Raw genomic sequence first — 16033 nt, forward strand, 5'->3', positions numbered from 1 at the left:
GGTACTATGACAACATTTAAAATACATTTGGACAGGCACATGGATAGGACTGGGATATGGGCCAACACAGGCAGGTGGGACTAGTGTAGATGGGACATGTTGGTCAGCATGGGCAAGTTGGGCTGAAGAGCCTGTTTCCAGGCTGTCTGACTATAACTCTTAAGAATCCTACTTGCTGCAAACTCTAGTTTTGTGATTTCAATGCCAATGCCAAGTTACCATCAACTGGAAGGAACTTTGAGGAAACATAAAACAACCACTTTATTTTGTGTGAATCTGTTTCAATGGAACAGTGACAGATTGGGAAATGTTGGTGGTGTTGAGTGGCGCAGCAGTGGAGTTGTCGCCTTACTGCACTAGTGACCCGGGTTCGATCCTGACCACGGGTGCTGGCTGTACAGAGTTTGCATTGTCCTTTCTGTGACCGCGCGGGTTTCCTTTGGGTGCTCCGGTTTCCTCCCACATCCCAAAGACGTGCAGGTTTGTAGGTTAATTGTCTTCTGCAAATTGTCCCAACTGTGTAGGATAGAACTAGTGTACAGGTAGTGTAACTGTCCCTCTCTTCCCCTCCCCCTTCCCGGATCTCCCTCTATCTTCCTGTCTCCACCTATATCCTTCCTTTGTCCCACCCCCCTGACATCAGTCTGAAGAAGGGTCTCGACCCGAAATGTCACCCATTCCTTCTCTCCTGAGATGCTGCCTGACCTGCTGAGTTACTCCAGCATTTTGTGAATAAATACCTTCAACTAGTGTACAGGTAGGTGATCGCTGCTCGGCACGGACTCAATGGGCCGAAGGGCCCGCTTCCTCTAGACTCTAAACTAGACTAAAAAAATGAGAGAGACTTGAATCCTGGAGAGTTTGGTTGTCAGAGAAGGGTTATGTTTTTTCTTGAATTGTTAAATCATTCCTGCTGCTGCAGTTTTCAAAAGAGTTTCTGGTTGATTGCACAAGAATTAGTTTTAACCAAGTAGCCTTTGAAGATCGTATTTGAGATGTAATTTGGAGAGCCTGCGGCCTGCCTGCCTGCCTGTGAACTGCTTTGACAGTCATTTAAGTCCTGCTAAGGGTTGACTCGCTGCCAACACCAGAAACAAATAATTGAGTTGCCTTGAAATTAAACACATTTTAAGTTAACTGAGCTAAAAAAAAAAGTAAATTACCTGAAAGTTTTCCATCACCTTCTGAGCCTTTCCTCTCCATTTTGACTGTTTTATTAAAAAAGATGCAGCCAGGAAACAGGATCTGCGGCCCACTGAGTCCACACCGACCATCGATCACCTGTTCACACTAGTTCTATGTTATCCCACTTTTCCACCCATTCCCGAGACAGTGGAGGGCAATTTGCAGAGGGACGATTAACCTACGTCTTTGGGAGTATATCGGAGCACCCAGAGGAAACCCACGCGGTTACAGGGAGAATGTGCAAAACTTCATACCTCTGTCAGGTCTCCCCACAACCTCCAATGTTCTGAGAAAACAACCCAAGTCTGTCCAACCTCACCATGTAGCTCATACCCCCACCAGTCCATGCACCATTCTGGTAAACCTACTTTGCACCCTTCCCAAAGCTTCCACATCCTTCCTTCGCATCCACGTTTGTCCATCCTATCCTGTGAGCTAATATCCTCCAATCCAGTCAGTATTCTGGTAAACCTGTTCTGAATCTTCCTGAAAGCCTCACATCCTTCCTGTAATGGGGCGACCAGAACTGTACAATATACTCCAAATGCAGCCGAACCAAAGTGCAGTAAAGCAACAGGACGAGTTCCTGACTCTTGTACTCAACTAGACCGAGTGGACCCGTTGGGCCCAAACCTCTCCTGCATTGGTGCAACACCCTCTCCTCCCCTCCCCTTTCCCTCCTCCCCTTCCCCTCCCTCCTCTTCTCCCCCTCCCCTCTCCCTCCCTCCCCCCCACTCCCTCCCCCTCCCTCCCGCCTCCCCCCACACCCCCCTCCCCTCCCCTCCCCACCCCTCCCCCTCCCCCCCCATCCTCCCTCCCCTCCCTCCTCCTCTCCCTCCCCTTCCCCTCCCCCCCCCTCCTCCTCCTCCTCCTCCTCCTCCTCCCCCTCTTGGAATTAATTAAACAATAAAATTGACTGTGTGTGGAATTGAAATCCTCATTTTGAAGTGAAATATAATTGGATTTTCAATTATTCATCATTTAATAGTGGGTCTAAATTTAAATATAAAATGTGTGTTGGTAGGAACTGCAGATGCTGGTCTACACTGAAGGGAGACACAAAATGCTGGAGTGATTCAGCAGCTCTGACAACATCTTTGGAGAAAAGGAATAGGTGACGTTTCGGGGCTAGCCCTACTTCAGAATTAAATATAAAAAGGTTGTTATGTCTGATTCTAGATGCGATCATACAAGCTGGCAGTAGCTGAGTTTGTTCAATCATTGTACCAAATCGTTATTCAATAGCATTTTGAAACATTGACCATTTTGTCATGACTTATTGAACCTAATTTGATGCCCTTTTGCCCAGGAAGAAAAACAAATCAAATTCTAGAAGGCATAGCTTTAAGGTGAGCGGGGCAAAGTTTAAAGCCAGCACCGCCATTCACTGTGATCATGACTGATCATCCACAATCAGTACCCCGTTCCTGCCTTCTCCCCATATCTCTTGGCTCTGCTATCTTTAAGAGCTCCATATGACTCTCTCTTGAAAGCATCCAGAGAATTGGCCTCCACTGCCTTCTGAGGCAGAGAATTCCACAGCTTCATAACCCTCTGGGTGATAAAGTTTTTCCTCATCTCCGTGATAAATGGCCTACCCCTAATTCTTAAACTGTGGCCCCTGGTTTTGGACTCCCCCAACATCGGGAACATGTTTCCTGCCTCTAGCGTGTCCAATCCCTTAATAATCTTATATGTTTCAATAAGATCCCCTCTCATCCTTCTAAATTCCAGTGTATACAAGCCTAATCGCTCCATTCTTTCAACATATGACAGTCCCACCATCCCGGGAATTAACCTTGTGAACCTACGCTGTACTCTCTCAATAGCAATAATGTCCTTCCTCAAATTTGGAGACCAAAACTGCACACAGTACTCCAGGTGCGGTCTCACTAAGGTCCTGTACAACTGCAGAAGGACCTCTTTGCTCCTATACTCAACTCCCCTTGTTATGAAGGCCAACGTGCCATTGGCTTTCTTCACTGCCCGCTGTGCCTGCATGCTTGCTTTCAGTGACTGATGAACAAGGACACACAGATCTCGTTATACTTCCCCTTTTCCTAACCTGACACCATTCAGATAATAATCTGCCTTCCTGTTCTTGCCACCGAAGTGGATAACCTCACACTTATCCACATTAAACTGCATCTGCCATGCATCTGCCCACTCACCCAACCTGTCCAAGTCACCCTGCATCCTCATAGCATCCTCCTCACAGTTCACACTACCACCCAGCTTTGTGTCATCTGCAAATTTGATAATGTTACGTTTATGTGCTTGGGCATGGTAATACCTCACTGACCTTTATGCAAGAAAAGCACTTCATTGTGCGGTTGCACTTGTGACAGTAAAGTGCCATTGACCATCAAGTTTTTTTCAACACTTCTATTTTCATTATATGGTCGATTGTAAATTATAGGCCTTGGCTGAACGGTTTCTCCACCTGCCACTCCATGCTCCCGGCCTGGGTAACCCATCAACGTGTCGTGGAAACGTAGGCTCAATCAATAGTCCCACCTTTCTGATTCTGATCTTTCTAGTTTAGTTTAGAGATATAACGCAGAAACATTCCCACCGAGTCCATGCTAACCAGCGATCCCCACACGCTAACACTATCCGACACGCACTAGGCACAATGTACAAGTTCACCAAAGCCAATTAACCTCCAAACCCGGATAGGCACAAAAAACTGGAGTAACTCAGCGGGACAGGCAGCATCTCTGGAGAAAAGAAATAGGTGAGGTTATGGGTCGAGAACCTTCTTCTGAAGTAGGGTCTCAACCCGAAACATCACCTATTCCTTTTCTCCAGAGAGGTGCTGTCTGACCTGCTGAGTTACTCCAGCTTTCTGTGTCTGTCTTTGGTTTAAATCAGCATCTGCAGTTCCTTCCTCTACAACCTACAAAAACCTGTACGTCTTTGGAGTGTGACTACGGATTTTTTTTAAATTATCAAAAAATATTCAAGAAATAAATATCTACAAAACATATTCCTTCCAAAACTCCATCCGACATTCTCGGAGGCTCTACACACATTCAATACAGATATTCAATACACCATTTACACAAAATTACCCCCCACCCTTGCCACTCATGTGGCCCACATCTGTGGTGTGACTACAGATGTCGTCTTTGTGCCTGGGTATGCTTCTGAAAACTGGCAGAGCAACGTGACAACTCTGCTGCAGACTGTCTTCTGTCTTTAGACCTTCGAGACACAGTGAGGAAATAGGCCCAAAGGGTCTTCGCCTGAGATACGTGCAGCTTTTGATCATGAATGGAGTGATGTCTGTTGGAATTAATCACCATCGTCTCCCCGCTTCTCCTGAGATTTAATCTTTTCTTGGAAGCAGTCACATTACATTTTCCAGTCTTGATGTGATCAAGAACTATAAAAGTTTAAAGCGTGCATCAGTCAAGCTGTGCAGCATTGCAAATGAAGCTATATACGTGATTTTAAAAACTTAATTATCTTTTGTATTGTGGAGTCAAATAAGTTATTTATGAGGTGTCTTTCAGGGCGGCACAGTGGCGCAGCTGGTAGAGCCGCTGCCTTGCAGCGCCAGAGACCCGGGTTCGATTCTGACCTCGGGTGCTGTCAATAGACAATAGACAATAGGTGCAGGAGGAGGCCATTCGGCCCTTCGATCCAGCACCGCCATTCAATGTGATCATGGCTGATCATTCTCAATCAGTACCCCGTTCCTGCCTTCTCCCCATACCCCCTGACTCCGCTATCCTTAAGAGCTCTATCTAGCTCTCTCTTGAATGCATTCAGAGAATTGGCCTCCACTGCCTTCTGAGGCAGAGAATTCCACAGATTCACAACTCTCTGACTGAAAAAGTTTTTCCTCATCTCAGTTCTAAATGGCCTACCCCTTATTCTTAAACTGTGGCCCCTTGTTCTGGACTTCCCCAAGAACTGTGTGGAGTTTGCACGTTCTCACGGTGACCACGTGGGTTTCCTCCGGGTGCTCTGGTTTTCTCCCACATCCCAAAGACGTGCAGGTTTGTAGGTGAATTGGGTTCTGTAAATTGGCCCCTAGTGTGTGGGGATTGGATGAGATAGTGGGAGAACGTAGAACTGGTGTGAATGGGTGACCGATGGTCAGTATGGACTCAGTGGGCCAAAGGGCCTTGTTTTCATGCAGTATTTCGGAAAAAACCCAACTGAAACTGAGTTAATTTAGTACCCAGTGCTTTAGATTTAGATTTCAGATTTAGATTTTTAGATTTAGAGATACAGCGCAGAAACAGGCCCTTCGGCCCACCGGGTCCGCGCCGCCCAGCGATCCCCGCGCACTAACACTATCCTACACTAACGAGGGACAATTTTTACATTTGCCCAGCCAATTAACCTACAAACCTGCACGTCTTTGGAGTGTGGGAGGAAACCGAAGATCTCGGAGAAAACCCACGCAGGTCACGGGGAGAACGTACAAACTCCGTACAGACGGCGCCCGTGGTCAGGATCGAACCTGAGTGCTACCTGATGCTAACCCGTTGAATTACCCTGGCACTTTGGTTTTTATCCCTGTAAATCAGCATCTGCAGCTGCTTGTGTCTCCAATCATTTGGCACCTGTTCTGATCAGAAAATAAAAAGTCTTATAGACTGTAGAGAAGCAACATGGAAACAGGCCCTTGGTCCACTCTGTCTGCACCAACCCGATCACCCTGTGAGGAAGGAAACCGGAACACCCGGAGGAAACCCAGGCATTCACAGTGGGAACGCCCAAACTCCATACAGACAGCACCCGTAGTCAGGATCGAACCCGGGTCACTGGCACTGTAACTCTACCACTGCACCTCTGTGCTGTCCAAAAAGTAGTGTTCTCACTAATTATTAAGTCAAGTGAAAAGATGTTTACTCTGACACACGCTGGAGGCTTCCCGTGATTTACCGAAACTAACCAGTTACCGTAAACCAGATGCTTGAGTTGAAGGTTGAACCAATATTGTTCACTTTTAATAACCTTGGTTAAACTGTTTGTATTAAGGCAATGTTAATCTTATGCAACTGGATAAGCAAATAATTCATTGCCGGCGAGGCATTGTGTGGCATTTGCTTTGCTTTAGGCGAGTGTACATTGAGGCAATGAGGGAGACATGTCTGGCCTACACTGAAAGCCAGTTATGTAGGTTTGAACGGTACATTGATTAAAGCTAAATTTAAAAGATTGCCAATTTATACATAATGGCAAAGACTTGGGGACAGCACAGTGATCGCGCTGCTGCCTTACAGCACCAGAGACCCGGTTTGATCCAGACCACGGGTGCTGTCTGCGTGGAGTTTCCATGTTCTCACTGTGACCACGTGGGTTTCCTCTGGGTACTCTGGTTTTCTCCCACATCCCAAAGATGTACAGGTTTGTAAGTTAATTAGATTCTGTAAATTGCCCTTTAGTGTATGGGATAGAACTGGTGTACAGATGATTGGTGGTCAATAGACAATAGGTGCAGGAGGAGGCCATTCGGCCCTTTGAGCCAGCACCGCCATTCAATGTGATCATGGCTGATCATTCTCAATCAATACCCCGTTCCTGCCTTCTCCCCATACCCCCTGACTCTGCTATCCTTAAGGGCTCTATCTAGCTCTCTCTTGAATGCATTCAGAGAATCGGCCTCCACTGCCTTCTGAGGCAGAGAATTCCACAGATTCACAACTCTCTGACTGAAAAAGTCGAAGTAGATTCGGTGGGCTGAAGGACCTGTTTCCGCGCTGTATCTCTAAAATCAAAAGTATTTCATAAACTTTTACAACATTTACCCTAAATGTTTTTCTGTTGAAAATGTGAACTTCGCAGTCAGCTTAAGCTAGAAGAAGATTAAGCTGTTTTCAGAAACACTTACCATTTTACAGCGTGTGTAATAGTCATATGTTCCAACAACAGAACAATGAGATTCTCACTTGCAGTAGCTGAACAGGCCTGCAAACACACTAGGCATGGATAACATATAATAGACAATAGACAATAGAAAATAGGTGCAGGAGAAGGCCATTCGGCCCTTCGAGCCAGCACCGCCATTCAATGTGATCATGGCTGATCATTCTCAATCAGTACCCCGTTCCTGCCTTCTCCCCATACCCCCTGACTCCGCTATCCTTAAGAGCTCTATCTAGCTCTCTCTTGAATGTATTCAGAGAACTCAATAAATTAATAACCCCAATTCTAGTGCATAGTGCAATAATAATACTACCTCAACAGTGGACCAGGTGGACAATGTTGTCTTGAACTCAACGGCTGTGAAGGCGGATGAAGGCTGCAACAGATCTATCAGCTCCAATCATTTGGTTCCCTTGCCATTGGAATTAGTTGATTGATTTGTCCCGCCCCCTCCCCTGACATCAGTCTGAAGGATGGTCTCGACCCGAAACGTCACCCATTCCTTCTCTCCTGAGATGCTGCCTGACCCAGCTTTTTTTGATGACACCTATGGATCTACCACTCATGCTCTGTCATCAACTTCTGCCCACTGCAGCGTGAGAAATTGCACCTAGTTGTAGATGCACCCCAGTCCATCAAACAGACCAGACTCCCCAGCAATGACTGTCTACACTTCACGCTACCTCGGGAAAGCAGCCAATGTAATCCAAGGCTGGTGCTGAGGCTACAGCTCCACCAGCTGTGTCCCTCTCATTGCAATCTGCAATTCTAATAATGTCTCCAAATCCTCAAAAGTCTTTTAATGGTAAAACCTTGAGCAAATGCAAACCCGATTTCAATATTATCAAATATGCTCAGTTTTTTCTCAATTCAATTTAGTTTATTGTCACGCGCACCGAGGTACAGTGAAAAGCTTTTGTGGCGTGCTATCTAATCAGCAGAAAGACAATGCATGATTACAATTGATCCATTTACAGTGTACACAAAATGCTGGAGTAACTCAGCAGGTCAGGCAGCATCTCAGGAGAGAAGGAATGGGTAACGTTTCAGGTCGAGACCCTTCCTCAGAGTCTGAAAAAGCGTCTCGACCCGAAAGGTCACCCATTCCTTCTCTCCTGAGATGCTGCCTGACCTGCTGTTACTCCAGCATTTTGTGAATAAATACCTTCGATTTGTACCAGCATCTGCAGTTATTTTCTTACATTTACAGTGTACAGATACGGGAAAAACATTTAGTGCAAGGTAAAGACTGCAAAGTGCGATCAAAGATAGTCCGAGGGTCACCAACGAGGTAGATAGTAGTTCAGCACTGCTCTCTGGTTGTGGTAGGATGATTCAGTTGCTTAATAACAGCTGGGAAGAATCTGGTGCTGTGCGTTTTCACATTTCTTTACCATTTGACTGATGGGATGTATGGTATAATTCTGGGGAAAAATATTAGTTTAACTTATTTTCATTTGTAAAGTTAAAACATATGTGCTCAGTTTTGCTCAGGCGATTTTTGTCCGCAGATATGACATGGAATAAAATGGGTTTTGTACTGGGGAATGCATGACAGCAAGGAAAATAGTCTTAGAAAGAACAATTGCACAGTTGCTGGGAAAGTAGCAACAAATAAATTTCTGTACATAAATACACAAATAAAAATCACCAAAACCTATCTATGTTCTCCAGAGATGCTGCTTGACCTGCTAAACTGCTCCAGCACTTTGTGCCTTTTTTTTAGCATTTAATTGTCACATATGCCACCAATAGAACAATGAACGGAGATGAGGAAAAACTTTTTCAGTCCGAGAGTTGTGAATCTGTGGAATTCTCTGCCTTAGAAGGCAGTGGAGGCCAATTCTCTGAATGCTTTCAAGAGAGAGCTAGATAGAGCTCTTAAGGATAGCGGAGTCAGGGGGTATGGGGAGAAGGCAGGAACGGGGTACTGATTGAGAATGATCAGCCATGATCACATTGAATGGCAGTGCTGGCTCGAAGGGCCGAATGGCTTCCTCCTGCACCTATTGTCTATTGTCTATTGAACGTATTACTTGCAGCAGCATAACAGAACTGTTAACTCAATACTCATACATAACGTACTGTAGAACGGTGGCACAGCGGTAGAGTTGCTGCCTTACAGCGTCAGAGACCTGGGTTCGATCCTGACTATGGGTGCTGTCTGTACCGGAGTTTGTACGTTCTCCCAGTGACCGCGTGGATTTTCTCCGGGTGCTCCGGTTTCCACCCACACTCCAAAGACATACGGGTTTGTAGGTTAATTGGCTTCTGCATTATTGTAAATTGTCCCTCGTGTGTAAGATAGTGCTTGTGCATGGTCTGATCACTGGTGGATATGGACTCGGTAGGCCGCGGGGCCTGCTTTGTATCTCTAAACTAAACTAAAAAACTAAATTATAAGAAAATACAAATTTTGTCCAAAAACCCCGAAGTCCTTGGTGCAACAAAGGTAGTTTAGTTAATGGTTACTGGTGTTCAAGAGCCTGATGGTTGTTGGGAAGAAGCTGTTCTTGAACCTGGAGGTCACTTTGGAGTTTTTGGTTAAAAAAAATAAATATATATATTGTGGTGCTCATAATCTGAAAGTAAAAAAAAACAATGCTGGAAACACTGTGCAGACTATGCAGCGTCTGAGGGGAATTATGAGAGTTAAAGTACTGTTGTTTTTTATAAACCAGCACCTGCAGTTCCTTATTTGTATAAAGTAGCATGAGAGCGCCCCCTCTCTTGGATGTCCTTGGATCCCTGTCACTAACTGACAGGCCAGGAGAGGCCCAATCCCCAGCATCACTGGTAACAGCCGGGGCCAATTAGCTGATATTGGGTCACCACCTGAACCTTAGCAGCCGACTCCCTAAAACAAACAGGCATCCTAGACAGGGGGAGAAGGGAGTGAAGTAGAGGGAGGCGCTTCGATGGCAGCCTCGCCAACAGTCTGTCTGTCCTTTTCGTCTTTTTTGGTATTTTTAGTGAGTTTTAAAAGGATGTGTTAATGTTCTCTGGTTTGTTTTATGTGTGGGATGTGGGTGAGGTGTGGGAGGGGTGTGGGAGTGTGGTCGGGGGGGGGTGGTCATGTGGGGGTGGTCGTGTGGGGGGTGGTGGTGGTCGTCGTGTGTGTGGGGGGGGTGGGTGGTCGTGAGTGGGGTGGTCGGGGGGGGGATGTGGGTGGTCGGGGTGGGTGGTCGGGGTGGGTGGTCGGGGGGGGGGTGGGTGGGTGGTCGGGGGGGGGGTGGGTGGGTGGTCGGGGGGGGGGTGGGTGGGTGGTCGGGGGGGGGGCGGTGGTAACCTTTTTTCAATCTCTTACCTTGCCGGAGATGCGATTGTTTTCCGGATTCTATCTCTGGTCGCTCTGCGGCCTAACATCGTGGAGCTGGAGGCCTTGCCTGGGACTGACTGACTGACTGACCGCAAGGCGTGGGACTGACACTGCGGGGCGTGGAGTTACCATCTGAACGTGTGATCCCTTGTCTGGGATCGACGCTCCAACTGCGGGCTTTAACATCAAGGAGTTCGCAGTCTCTGGTTAAGACCGACGTCGGGAAGCTCCAAAAGCCACACGACATTCGACGAGCCCCGACCCGGTGTCAGATCGCCCGGAGCAGGGGAGCTGAGATCCCCCCTGATGCAGGAGCTTGATCGCCCCGACGAGGGAGGCTCGCCGCCGGCTAATGGAGTAAGATCGTCCCGTCAACGGAAGGTTAGAGGCCCCCAACCGCTGGAGGACAAAGAAGGGAGAGATTAAACTTTTTTTCGCCTTCCATCACAGTGAGGAATGTGGAGGAGTCACTGTGGTGGATGTTCATGTTAAAATGCATTTTGTGTGTCCTGTTGCTTTTTATTGGTGTGACTGTCTGGCAAATGACATTCCTCGTATGTTGCAAGACATACTTGGCTAATAAAGTATGATTGTGATTATGAAGAAAAAGGAGTGATGGAGAAGGAGTGAGTGAGGAAGGGGGAGAAAGTGGGGAACCTTCCTGCCATCTGTGTTCCCTGTCACGGGTTCAAGGACGACTGAGCCACTGGGACAAAGCTGGGACCACCAGTGCCACCGTGTGGCCAAGACTGGACTGCCGGGAAGAAGCCCTAAATAACCAGCCCTCTACTGTGAGTGGCTGGGGCAAGCCTGAGATGCCAGTGCCTCTCCCTTCCCACAGACAACGAGGGACTGCATCCACACACACACACACACACACACACACACACACACACGGAGGCAAAGACTGAGCCACCTGGCAGAGACTGTCAGCATCGCCTCTTCAAGCCCAAAACTGAGCTGCCAGGAAGAAACCTGTAGCGTCAGCACCTCCTCTCGAGGCAAGGGTGAACTGCAGGTGGAAGCCTGAGATTGTCACGCCTCCTCCTCCTCCTCCTTCGAAGACCAGGACTGAGCTGCCGGGACAAGCCCGAGATCGTCAGCGTCATAGCACCTGCACGCTGACCCCGATGGACAATGCCCCCATGTGCTCCTGGACCATCCGACCACTGTAAATAAAACATATCATGCCAGCTCACCCGGCAGCAAGTGTTGGCGTGGTCACTGCCGAACCTGGCCTCATCCCTGTCACCACTGTAGCAGTGGAATTGTTCAATTGAAGAAATTAATTGATAAATCTAGAGGGATTATTGAGCAACGTAGGACTTGGGAATGGATAAATATCTCCTGTTCTTTTACCCTGCACAGTTTTATCCATTCCTTCTCTCCAGAGATGCTGCCTGAACCGCTGAGTTACTCCAGCATTTTGGTGTCTCTCTTGGGTGTAAACCAGCACCTGCAGTTCCTTCCTGCACAGCTTTATTAGGTTTGACAACTGTTTTCTAACACCTCAATACTCTTCTGCCTTTCAGCATCTGTGGAATACAGCACTTGGAGCGAGCAGGGAATAACCTGACCCTCTTCGACTCCCTGTACTTCTGCATCGTCACCTTCTCCACCGTGGGGTTTGGAGATGTCACCCCCAAAGTTTGGCCGTCCAAGCTCCTTGTGGTCATCATGATCTGCGTGGCCCTCGTTGTGTTGCCTATACAGGTAAGCATTGCAAACACGCAGGGTGAATGTCCTTTACCCAGAGTAGGGGATTCAGGAACCAGAGGACATAGGTTTAAGGTGAGAGGGGAAAGATTTAATCGGGGCCTGAGGGGCAATTTTTTTTCACACAGAGGGTGGGTACGTGGAACGAGCTGTCTGAGAAGGTAATTGGGGTAGGTGCAACGACAACATTTATATGAATATAAGTTGAGAGAACTAGTACAGCATAGGAACATAGGGGAATCAGGAACTGGATCAGAAATCAGAAAGACTGGATAGACTCGGCTTGTACTCGCTGGAATTTAGAAGATTGAGGGGGGATCTTATAGAAACTTACAAAATTCTTAAGGGGTTGGACAGGCTAGATGCAGGAAGATTGTTCCCGATGTTGGGGAAGTCCAGAACAAGAGGTCACAGTTTAAGGATAAGGGGGAAGTCTTTTAGGACCGAGATGAGAACGTTTTTTTTCACACAGAGTGGTAAATCTGTGGAATTCTCTGCCACAGAAGGTAGTTGAGGCCAGTTCATTGGCTATATTTAAGAGGGAGTTAGATGGGGCCCTTGTGGCTAAAGGGATCAGGGGGTATGGAGAGATGGCAGGTACAGGATACTGAGTTGGATGATCAGCCATGATCATATTGAATGGCGGGGCAGGCTCGAAGGGCCGAATGGCCTACTGCACCTATTTTCTATGTTTCTATGAAACAGAGGACATAGGTTTAAGGTGAGGGAAAGAAAGATTTTAATAGAAACCCGAGGTGCAACTTTTTCTACACAAAGGGTGGTGGGTACATGGAACGAGCTCCCAGGTGGGTGCTATAACAACATTTATATGAATGTAAATGAATAGAACATAGAACAGTGCAGCATAGGAACATGCCCTTTGGCCCACGACCTCTTTGCTGAACCTGATGCCAAAACCAAGCCTAAAACCGAGTGCACATAGTCTGATAGGGAGAGGTTGGGCGGGCTACGATCGTATTCCTTGAAGTGCTGGAGGCTGAGGGTTGATCTTATAGAGCCGTACAAAATCATGAGGGGAATAGATAGATAAAATGCAGTCTTTTACCTAGTGTAGAAGGATCAAGAACCAGAGGACACAAAATGCTGGAGTAACTCAGAGGGTGAGGCAGCATCTCGGGAGAGAAGGAATGGGAAATGTCAGCCATTCCTTCTCTCCCGAGATGCTGCCTGTCCCGCTGAGTTACTCCAGCATTTTGTGTGTACCTTCAATGTTAACCAGCATCTGCAGTTTTTTTTCCCTACACAAAGAACCAGAGGACATTGGGTTAAGGTGAGAGGGAATTTAATAGAAACCTGAGAGTTTCTGAACTTTTCACACAGCGATTGGTGGGTGTATGGAACGAGCTGCCAGAGGAGGTAGTTGAGGCTGGTACTCTAATAGCATTTAAAAGGCACTTGAACAGGTAATTGGATACGAAAGGTTTAGAGGGATATCTGAAAAATTAGTCTTCAACATTGTCACAAATCACGGATTGAGATAGAAGCACTGGAACTGAGTTTACAGCAATCTGAAAAATATTGCAAATGTACAGAGCAATTTCTTCATTAAATGTTTACATTAATTAGATATTTCAAGGGTGGTTATTTGTTATATGCATTTGATACGAACCGGAACAATGAAATTCTTACTTGGTGCAGCTTTAAATACACATTGGGTCAAAGGTGTTTAATTATCATCTGTACCTAAACAAAACAATGAAATTCTTATTTGCTGCAGCTTTAAAGGCACATTAGATGCAACAGCAAGAATAATAAATATACAATAAATTGTCAGACATTCTGAATAAACTAGACCATGATAGTGCAAAAACCAATGTAAAATCGGACAACTTTTAAAAGTTACTTGGACAGGTACATGGGCAGGAGATATTTGGAGGTGTATGGGCCAAACGCGGGCAGATGGGACTAGTATAGATGGGGCATCTTTGTCGGCATGGGGAAGTTGGGCTGAAGGGCCTGTGTCCATGCAGTATGACTATGATTCTACGCTGTCTGACACATGTCGTATGGAAATGAGGTCCTATACCCTGAAATAATGTTCTGTAAAGTCTCCCTTTATCATGTATCTGTACATGGTGCAATTGTGTTTCCACTGACTGGTTAACACTCAACCAAAGCTTTTCACTGTACCTTGTGACAATAACATAAACTAAACTACAAACGATCTAAACATAATCTGCTGTGTATTTTGTAAAATATGCATATTTCCCAATTACTGATCACAGATCTTATCTCTGGCCTACTTTAACATATATATTCTTTATTTTAATCGTATAATCAATGGACTTTAGTTTTTGCACTGTTATGGTTACTGAGTATTATGGCTATTAATTTGTGGTATTATTGATTTTATATATATATATATATGAAGCTGAGGAGATACTTGATAGTTTATAAAATTGAGGGGCATAAATGGGATAGATGGCCAGAATCTGTTTGCGCAGGGTTCACATGTCAAAGACTAGAGGGCATAGCTTAAGGAGAGAGGGGTAAAGTTTAAAGATGCGCAGGGCGATTTTTTTTCACATAGTGCAGTGGGTGCCTGGAACGCGCTGCCAGGGGTGATGGTGGAGGCCGATACAATGGTGGCATTTGCAGCTTTAAGATAGGCATGTGGATGTGGAGTAAATGGAGGGATATGGATCACATGGAGGTGGAGTAAATGGAGGGATATGGATCACGTGGATATGGAGGGATATGGATCGTGTGGATATGGAGGGATATGGATCACGTGGATATGGATCGTGTGGATATGGAGGGATATGGATCACGTGGATATGGAGGGATATGGATCGTGTGGATATGGATCGTGTGGATATGGAGTAAATGGAGGGATATGAATCACGTGGATGTGGAGTAAATGGAGGGATATGGATCACGTGCTGCCGAAGGAGATTAGTTTAACATGGCATCTTGTTCGGCATGGACATTGTGGGCCGAAGAGCCTGTTCCTGCACTGACCTGTTCTACGTTCAATGTTTTGTCTCTGTGTTATTGCACACAAGGGCCCGTTAAGCTGCAACAAGTACGAATTTGATTGTTCAATTTCCCGGGTGTGTAACAATGAAACTTGTCTCTTCAAATTACAGACTATTGATTGTCTGCCATTTAATAGTTGTCAGTTCCATTTCACGTCCACAAATTAATTATTGTGCCAAGCGAGGAACATCAAGTAAAACTGCCACACATGTACCAAACGAAGTCAAATTATTCTGTGTAGATTGTTAGAGGTGATTTGGAGATCGCTGGCAAATTGTTGGAGTGCATCCAATCCATTGAAATAAAGTACTCTATAGTAATCTAAAGATCATACCTCCCCCACTCTATCTCGAATGTATATCTAGCTTGACGTTCATTATTCTGCTGGCTGATTAATAATGTCTTTATTTGGGTGTAATTGATTAATTGAAAGCTACAGCGTGGAAACAGGCCTTTCGAAGCCACCCAGTCCACGCCGACCTTCGATCACCTGTTCACACTAGTTCCATGTTATCCCACACACGCATCCACTCCCTGCACACTCGGGGCAATTTACAGAGGGCCGATTAACCTACAAATCCGCACGTCTGAGGGATGTGGGTGGAAACCCACGCGGTCACAGGGAGAATGTGCAAACTCCACACACTGACAGCCCCCGCGGTCAGGATCTCTGGTGCTGAGAGGCATTGGCTCTACCTGCTGTGCCACCGTGCTGCCTTGTAATCATTTTGTTTTATACCAAATTTGAACAAATTGTCAAATAAAGCGGAAAATGTTTTTGTGGAATAGATTGAGAGAAAACTTTTGCTCAGTTCACAAGTGGATTTAGGTTGAATGTTGAAAGTACTGCAGCAAAATACTCTCAAGGGCCTGTGCTGAGCGGAGCTGTCGAATGTGACTAAACTCAACCATTAACCATCTTCAACA

The 16033-nt window shown here is 46.1% G+C and overlaps 1 protein-coding gene across 1 annotated transcript in view; it reads left to right on the plus strand.

The window, feature by feature from the left end:
* LOC144597930 (potassium channel subfamily T member 2-like) overlaps positions 1-16033 on the plus strand; it is a 475868-nt gene that overhangs the window by 201024 nt on the left and 258811 nt on the right. The window contains exon 10 of the mRNA XM_078407745.1: positions 11923-12103. Within this exon, the coding sequence (XP_078263871.1) occupies positions 11923-12103 (181 nt within the window). The remainder of the gene's footprint in view (positions 1-11922; positions 12104-16033) is intronic.

The sequence above is a fragment of the Rhinoraja longicauda genome, chromosome 11 (genome assembly GCF_053455715.1).
Source record: "Rhinoraja longicauda isolate Sanriku21f chromosome 11, sRhiLon1.1, whole genome shotgun sequence".
NCBI classification, from domain to species: domain Eukaryota; kingdom Metazoa; phylum Chordata; class Chondrichthyes; order Rajiformes; family Arhynchobatidae; genus Rhinoraja; species Rhinoraja longicauda.